This window comes from Littorina saxatilis, linkage group LG13 (assembly GCF_037325665.1).
Source record: "Littorina saxatilis isolate snail1 linkage group LG13, US_GU_Lsax_2.0, whole genome shotgun sequence".
Classification (NCBI taxonomy): Eukaryota; Metazoa; Mollusca; class Gastropoda; order Littorinimorpha; family Littorinidae; genus Littorina; species Littorina saxatilis.
The window spans coordinates 22,366,372-22,375,789 of record NC_090257.1 but is presented as its reverse complement, the minus strand read 5'-3'; the positions used below and the strand labels follow the sequence as shown (position 1 = coordinate 22,375,789).

At 39.8% G+C, this 9,418-nt stretch overlaps 1 protein-coding gene across 2 annotated transcripts in view; it reads right to left on the bottom strand.

Annotated features, from left to right (window-relative positions):
• Positions 1–8,459, bottom strand: part of LOC138983872 (anosmin-1-like) — a 34,133-nt gene extending 25,674 nt beyond the window's left edge. Inside the window, exons 1-2 of one of the 2 annotated variants that reach the window (XM_070357202.1) lie at positions 8,189–8,459; positions 1,701–2,326 (exon numbers count right to left, since the gene is read on the bottom strand). In XM_070357202.1, the coding sequence (XP_070213303.1) occupies positions 1,701–1,883 (183 nt within the window). In that variant the 5' untranslated portion in view covers positions 1,884–2,326; positions 8,189–8,459. Of the gene's footprint in view, positions 1–1,700; positions 2,327–6,738; positions 7,099–8,188 lie in introns of those variants that run through there. The other variant, XM_070357203.1, reaches the window with a different exon arrangement.
• Positions 8,460–9,418: the final 959 nt, after the last annotated feature.

Below are 9,418 nucleotides of genomic sequence, written 5' to 3'. Positions count from 1 at the left end.
TTCTTTTTATTCTATTTTATAAATGTCTTTGATGAAGTCGTATTCGGCTTTTTGTGAAAGTTGAGGCAGCACGGTCACGCTCTCATTTTTCCACCAAATTGGTTAAAATTTTGGTCAAGTAATCTTCGACGAAGCCCGGACTTTGGTTACGTATTGCATTTCAGCTTGGAGGCTTAAAACGTAATCAATGAGTTTGCTCAATAAAGTTGTCATTAAAATCGATTTTTCGCAATCAGATTTAAAATTGATTGTATTGTATTCCTCATCTTCTCCTGAATTCAAAATTATAAAGATATGTTATGTTTGCTCTAAAAATGTGCTCAGAATAAAAGAAAATAGGTTCAGTAAGTAATACGGGCGCGTGCTTCGCGGCGGCGAGCCGCGGCGTGACCCGTCTTGGTCTTCGGTATGGTTAGCCGAGACTATCTGAATGTAGTCTCGGCGATGATTGGTTTGTGGTGTTGATCTTGACAAAATGTTTTTATATCGCTTCACGCGACTTGTTTTAAATTGTCATCAACATTATACCTTTTTTTTTTTAAGTGCATACGCAAAGATAACATTTTTACCGTGAGGTTGTAAAAGCTTAGCTAATAAAATGTAATCACTGTTTCATCAAAAATGCATTCACACAGTAGCTGAACATATTGAACTGCATAATTGTCGTCATTCTAATTCGACTTTTTTCATCAACTGCGGGACTCCGTCGCATGTATTTACTGTAAGCTCTTAGTCTTATGCAGACGCCCACATACCGACATGTCGAATGAGCCTCCCTGTCGCCCCCAAAACTTTTATTTTGACGTATATATAGAAAGAATGATGTAAATACGATACGGAACTGGAACAGAGTGTGTCTCAAGAGTATGATCGCTTCTACGCACACTGCATAAAACTACAGCAACACGATGATGATGATGATGATGATGTTGGTGGTGGCGGTGACGATCAAAATATGTGTTGCTGTCATCATCATCATCATCATCATAACCAAGAAGAATAAGGACAAGAAAAACAGCATCAAAAGCAAGGGAATAAAACCCCACAAAAACTTCAAACCAAACAACAGGCAACCAACTTTGACAGCACTCCCAGAAGAAAAAACCCAGCAGTACAAGTAGCCGCAATTGCAGCGCCAACAACAACACCACAAAAGCAACCAACCAAAAAAACACAAACATGAAGAAATAAGTGCATGAATAAACAATAAAGAATTTTAAAAAAAATAAAGAAAGGTCAAATTATTGGAACACGTAATTCAGGACAAAACCATACATTCACAAGAACTTATCATATCGGCAGACCAACAAGAGATACAACAGACAAAACTAAAAGATGTTAGGACTCCAAGATGATCAAAGCAATGACAAATGACGCGGACAGTTTTTTGGATTTTGGACAGGTTATTGATTTCTGCATAAATAAAGAAATGTTAGATTTAGGAAATAATTTTGGATTTTTGCATAAATAAACAAATATATATAAAAGAATAAGTGAACAAAAAAGTAAACAAAAAACACCACAATAACTACTTGAATAGGTGAATACACAAACAAAACCTTGTTGGACCAAAACAATTCCCATTCAAGCCCAAAGGTTGTACAGCGTTCATGTCACACTACAGTCTTTCTTAATGACGCCAACAAATAATAACAAACACAAACAAAACCTGAACAAAAAGAGCAAAAAACAGCACTTACCCCAGCATGCTTAGCAAGATGTTCCTTGATGCAGTAGGAATAGCAGCGTCCCCACAGTATCTGGTGGCTACTGGCCACGGGCACAACACTCAGCCAATTGCACACCAATACACACACCAACCAGTACTGCAACACCGCAAACTGGCGGCCTCCTACACGGCCTTCTAGGCCTCGAATCCTCATGGCGGCATCAGGGAGGTTGGGGGTGCTTGTAGAAGCTCCCCCTTGTGGTTTAAAATATCCTGCGACGGTCCCTGTACTGTAAGACGTTGAGATCCTGTGAGAGTTCCTGTAAAATCCTGTCACGTTTTCTGTGAAATCCTGTTAGGATTCCTGTGATGTCCTGGGACGATCTCGGCGAAATCCTGTGAGGGTCCCTGTAAAACCCTGTCACGTTTCCGGTCAAACCCTGTTAGGATCCCTGTGAGGTCCTGGGACGATCTCAACAATATCCTGTGAGAGTTTGATCCTGTAAAATCCTGTCACGGTTCCTGTCAAATCCTGTGAGGTGTCCTGAGAGGTCCAGATGCTGTATCTTACAGCTCAATGTCTGTTACTGTTCTTCCGGAGCCTTGTGTTGTGTAGATGAACTAGTTACTCTTCTTTGTTGGCGGGCGAGGTTATTGCTGCAACAATGATACATACGGTTTTGATGTTCTAGTATTTGAAAAATGCCATCATCATTGCTTGCTTTTTGATTTTCAGTTGGTTGCCGTTGGCTTTTGTTTTGCGTTTAAGTTTTCGTGTGTGTAGTAAAGCTTCATGATCTTGAAATTATGACAGGTGTATCGGGTTCAAGCAATAACAAATGGAAATGTTGTGAAGATGCAAGTTGGTAGTTATGTGATCTTATTATTATCATTTCCTTTTAAGCTTCCTAAAGATCCTAAATATGTTGAGTTTATTGAACTTAACTCCTAGCACACACACACACACTTACGCACGCAAGCGCATAGATATAAACAACAATCAATAACTCGCAAAGTAAACGATAGTTCCAGTATGAAAGATAAACATGAATGCATGATATTCCTAAAACAGATCTATCTAACAAAATATTTAAATATGTGCTCACTGGACGTTAATGACACCATAAATATATTTTTCAACTGTAACCACAAAATAAAAGTTAAGCGAACAAACGTATAATATTGTACATTCATTAAATAGATATCTTGAATTTAATGCAATTTCCGTGCATTGTAATTGTATAGTTTGTCTTATAGTTTTGCATGGGGAATTAAGCGATATCAATTTCCTAAGATCAGGATCAAATTCGTTAGCACGGCTGTCATATAGAAGAGAAATGTTAATTAACTGCTACAAAATCTATCAGCAGTGATAAGGTCGCCTAAATTAAATAAATGATCAACAAAATGCACAGTTTTTTCGCCGTTTTAAATATATATGGAAAAAAAACCAATCAATCAATCAATCAATCAATGACGCTTATATCGCGCATATTCCGTGGGTACAGTTCTAGGCGCTCTGCAGTGATGCCGAGTGAGATGAAATTTTATACGGCCAGTAGATTGCAGCCATTGCGGCGCATATTTACCTTTCACGGCCTATTATTCCAAGTCACACGGGTATAGGTAGACAATTATTAACTGTGCCTAAGCAATTTTGCCAGGAAAGACCCTTTTGTCAATCGTGGGATCTTTAACGTGCACACCCAATGTAGTGTACACGGGGGGAGGGTTCGGGAAAAAGAACAAAAGATATTAAAAAGTATAACCCAGTTTATCCGCATGACAGAGCTGGCTCAATAACACAAAAGGAATAACTAATAAAATTCGAATAAAATGGACATAAAGTTTTCAGCATACTCGAACTGAACCTTACAGCGAGAAGCGAAACAAAACAAATTGTTTCCGTTACAATGCACATGTATCCCTCACTCTATCAAGACTGCACGGCTGTTTGGTCGTAAAAGTGTGCGTTCACTCCATAACTCAGTGCGTTCAGGCCCATACTGCGACAGAGTGTGACGGGTTGACGTTGGAAAAACTAATGTTATACGGTCACAAACTGTAACGATCAAACGGATGTAGGCAAGACGGTTTTACTATATTTTCCCTATAGGGTTCTGTGTGTGCTGCGTATTCCTATATGTGATTTGTGTGTGTGTGTGTGTGTGTGTGTATGTGTCAGTCAGTGTGTGTGTGTGCGCGCATGCGTTTGTGTGTGTGTGTGTATGTGTGTGTGTGTGTGTGTGTGTGCGCGCATGCGTTTGTGTGTGTGTGTGTATGTGTGTGTGTGTGTGTTTGCGTGCGTGCGTGCGTTTTTGTGTGTGTGTGTATTTGCACGAGCTAGCTCTCGTATTGTATGCAATCAGCAAAATGGTAACATTTAGTTGTGCTTTTTGTTGAAGGCGGTCTACCTGTTTGTGTCTTTCCTCGCATATATACTTACTCATTCAATAAACCGATGTCTCCGGGTAATATTAGAACGAATATAGACAATACACAGCGCACCTGCACATATTCATAACCTCCACGTTTTGTAAGGCGACATGCCGCGGCTTTCTGTTTCAATGCCAGCAAACATCTGGTGTCAAATAAGTAGCAGAATAAATGGTTGTCGATGTATTTCGCTCGCTAGTAGCTCACAACATATACATGTAAAGCTCCTTTGATTTCAATTTCTGCTTTGAACAGTTACGACAGTGTATGTCTGGTGCTATTGCAAAAGTACCATGCTTCGTGTATCTTGTGTGTGTATGTGTGTTTAGTGTTGCTATGCAAGATTTGGTTTGAACAAATATCTTATGAAATGAACTATAGAAAAGTTTGAGGAAAATATGTACTGTGGCTTATGTTGTTGGTGTTTGTCCCTCGTATTGAATTAAATTCTTTTGGGTTTAATACAGCCGCACTCGCCTAAACGAAACACGCTTAAGCAAAAAACTCGGATATCAGAAACCAAAACCAATTCCCCGCCAGACCCCCCTCTTTGTGAGACTATGTCTAATTCGGATAAGCCAAACTCTGTCAAAAAATAGCTAACTCAAACACGGACATCTCAACCTTGATTTTGACAGATAAGCACTGTCGGGGAGACATTTTTTTAATTTTTGCTTCAGGAAGATAAACATATTTCGTCACGGCTATAATTATCCTACGGAAACGAACACGTCACCTGTTTTTGAGTATGCGGGGAAACTGATGACGTGTGCCGCAATCATCTTCTTGCCAACACCCTCAGACCTAACTCTTGCGGGTCCGACGTTGAAATCCTTGCGGCTGCCAGCATGTTTCTTTTCTTTCTTTAATGGAGAGGGCTTCATTAAACATTACATTTATTATGATTTACTTGGAATCCTTTTAACAAAAGCGTAGTTGCTTGTGGAATCTTCGGTTTTGTTACTGTTTTCACCATTTATTTTTAAAGTTGGCTTTGAGGTATTAATAAAGCCCCACTGAAGAAAGCACTTGTAACTTGTCACTGTTTTGATCTTATTCATTTAAACACACACACACACACACACACACACACGGTCAGAGAGAGAGAGAGAGAGAGAGAGAGAGAGAGAGAGAGAGAGAGAGAGAGAGAGAGAGAGAGAGAGAGAGAGAGAGAGAGAGAGAGAGAGAGAGAGAGAGAGAGAAACATTCCAAGTGAGTTTACAACTTATCCTGAAAAAACTCGCTTAAGCCGAACAGCAGGGTAATTTCTCGTGAAAGGTTTGGCTTATCCGAACTCGGATATGCACAAACTCGGATAAGCGAAACGATTTTTCATTCCCCGGGCGAGTTCGGCTTAAGCGTGTTTAACTGTACTTAATAAAAAAAAAATTAAAAAAAAGTTTTGCTTGGGACGAGTTAATCTTTGTGAGAAAAAAATATGTCTAGAACTAGAAATGTTACATTTAGTATTTATATTGCGGTTTGAATGTTACGCGTACGAAGAAGACGGCGGTAAACATAGTGTTAACAAAACATTGATCCTTCCCAACACTAACATGTATGCAACGACTCATGCCTAATGAAGGAAGATAATGGCTAACACCTATCAAATAATACAGCTGGACAAACAAAACAAAACAAAAAACCGAAAAAAACCAAGAAGTACAATTTAATAGAATAGTTTGTTTGCACTAAGAATCACTACAGATTTTTTTTCTTTTTGAAGTTATTCATTTGCAAAAGTTTGATTATGAACACTATCACTGTGATTTGTTTATACCTTATTGAATGGAGCAGCGTCTCTGAAAGCCGGTTCGGAAGTAACATACAATTAGCGAATTACAAATTGTTTTACTCGGAATGTTCCTTGTCAATGTTGATATAAAAACTAAAAAGTTAAACACATGCCCAAGAACAAAAAGTGACCAAACACAAACTTACCCCAAACAAAAGTAAAAATAACTCCTATTAGCACACCGTCGTGTAGTTGTTGTAATCAGTGAGCGTTGTTTCTTATTATACAGTTGACACAAGAGCCGGTTCTTATCTGACTGTATGTGTTAGACACATCACTCAACACACAATAGAGGCAGGCGCCACACAACAAACACCCTTGTCATTCACAAACTGCTGTCATCATTATCTATCAGCCACTCTTTATTCAGGTCGCTAGCTTTTACTTACTTTTACTCCAGTCGGTGTCTCTCTGTTTCAGTTTTAATGTCGGGGTATCAGTCCGTGAAAGTTTGCTCCAACTCTCATGTTATTTCAGTCCATTGTAAGCCAAGCTGTTGTAGAGTCAGTTTAGAAATAGCGGAGCAGAGTGTATTTTCTTTACTCACCCATTCACATGCGCTGTGTGAGAAGAGACACTCTTGACTCTCGTCTGCTATTACCGTCAACGCAAAGTTCAGACGTACTTTGGGGAATCTGTCATCAGATATTTGGTGGAGAATCCAACGACTAACGTTTACGTTGACAGCCTTGTTCAAATTCTTCAATGACATCCTCTATCCTGTTCCGAACTGAATAAACACATGTGCCTAATGTGCATAAGATTAACATTTACCCTAGCTGCAAAAGTTGAAACTTGACTATCAGAATGTAAGCCTATTAATACCCAAACAACCTACCTGCAGGTTTAACCGTAACTGAATCCAACTTGTGTCTGCCGATCCTTAGGAAGGCTACCCGGTCTTTAGTTTAATAGACATGTTTTTCTAAGAGTTTCCTGAATAAGCACCAGGAAATACCAACCAAAGTGTGTCCGTCTTAACTTGAATTGGTTTTACCGCAAACACATGATCGTTCAGTCATTGCTGAAGTTAACTCACTTTCAGTTCCTGAAACATCAGACACTTCCTCGGACTTCGGTAAAAACCAGAAATATCCCACACGCAGTTTAAAAGTTGGTACTTAGAAATCCCTTATAACGAGAACCAGACATTAACAAATTATGTTGCAGTCTGATGGGTATATTACGTATATATATATATTATATCTCGTATCGTCTCCTTTGAAGATATCGCCGGATCCAATGGTCAAGCAGTCTCCACGACGTTCAAGTCACGTGAGAAATACTATAAGTTTGGACACAATCGTTGTACACTGTGAAGAAATCACCATAATTATCCAACCGGTGTCACGATTTCATCTTTCATCTGTGTACATATTTCCCCCTCAATATATACTCAAGACTGAAATGTTGTTTCCTGGTAAAATGAAGAAGTGAAATTATTTATGTACGAAAAGCATGTCAGTTTCTTGCATGTGAAGAAAATTGGTGGTGAAATGTAATAGATTTCACCCCCAAAATCGATTTATTCGAAAACGTGTACCGAGTGGTTACGTCCCTTGAGTAAGAAGAAAAACATTTTAGGATGAATCAAATTTCTAAGTTAAAAAAAACAAATTGGTTAGACAAATTTGGTCCCATGAATGTAAGGTACACAAGGTCGCTCATCAGTACTATCGAAGGGTGTTTTTTTGTTCAGTGTAGAGTTTATACTAGATCAACGAGGCCGAGAAGCGAAATATCAACACGGCGAAAGATGAAAACGTCACACCGGCATTCGTTCTCCGAAGAAACGTTATTTAGGTCGTTCCCAGCACACGCATTCCTGGAAGTTTCCCAAACAAACGCAACACACTGACTGCTGAATAGACGTCCTGACTTGTCTACACATCCGTCATTTCAATGACAATTTATACCTGCCAAAGCCAGTGTGTCAATTGTAGAGAATCCCTTCCTCCAAAATCAGCGAGGAGTGAGTTGTTTGGGGATAAAAAGCCTCCCGACTTTGCCGCGCTGGATCAATTGTTTCAGGCCGAAGTTTTTAAGTCCCGCGTTATCCGGCCTCCACCTCCCCCCATAGATCCAAACAACGCCCCGCCATTTGTTCATCCCTTGCACAACCCTCCTCCCTGACCGAACGGACACACACGTAAAACACAAAACTGTCCGCACAACACACATAACAAACACTTTGCGGTTTTATCACGCGGTATGATCTGTCATAGTGACACGAGTTATAGAAGCTCGCTAGAGCTGCTGTATATATATGTATGAAAAGTTGAACCCACCTGCTCTGAAACTGTCACGGGATCGACTAACGTCTACCTCCGTAGTCCTTCGGAAACATCAAAACTATTTCACTGAAGAATGCTCCCTACACTGCAAGCATTCTCTCCTCACTTTTTATTCCTCGTAAGTGCAATAACTGTGGAGTTTTATCAAAATACACGAGTTCGGCAAAGTTGGCCTGAAGAGCAAACGAAGCCAGGTTATAGAATGGCACAATCTAGGGTGACACGCGCGGTAAGCGACGAGAGAGCGGTGGTTGTGTAGTGTCAATCCAACTTGCGGTGGAGACTATAACATGTCTGACCCATTTCCCCGCGCTCTCGCTTCGCTTAGGCCAACTTGGGGTCGGGAGGGGAGGGATAGGGGGTTGTGGTGGGGGGTTTAGAGGAGAAGGGGATGGTGACTGGAGACCGCTTTACGCGGCGGGAAACTAGGACAGGTAGCCTGGGCCTGACCTGATCGCGACAGGTGAATCGCTTGACGCTTCGCTGGGACACAGGTGTACCTTTAGATTTTTTAATGGATTAAAGAGAATTGAATTGAATTGAACTTTACTTAACAAGGATTAGGATTTAAGGCTACGCCTTTTCTTACAATCTGTCCTTGGAACGCATAGGCACACAATTATATAATTAAAAAATTAAGAATTAAAAAGTTAAAAGGTTAACCAACAAAAGGAGGTCGGAAAACTTCAGTACGTGATAATAAAGATGACGATGATGATGACGATGATGATGATGATAATGATGATGATGATGAAGATGATGCCTCATTCATAAAATCAAATGCATACTATGCAGGTAATTATAAATATGCAGCCTGCCAACGTTCCAAAGTCCATAATAAAAAATAAAAAATATGTACTTGTGAAAAACTTGCTTTGTTAAAAAAAAAAGATAGCAATAATATAAACGTTTTTATAATTAAAGCCTCATTCCGCCTCAGATGAGGTTTACAGAACGATGAAATCTTTCCCGAAATAAGCAATTCTAACCTTATGGAACACACTTGCACCAGCATTTTACAACATTAAATGACACAGTTAGTTTGAATTTTTAGTCAGCATGCGTAAACCACACACCAGTTCTCGTGGTTTATTCAATCTCTGAGCGATCGTAGACCCGTTAGAGAGAGAGAGAGAGAGAGAGAGAGAGAGAGAGAGAGAGAGAGAGAGAGAGAGAGAGAGAGAGAGAGAGAGAGAGAGAGAGAGAGAGAGAGAGAGAGAGAGA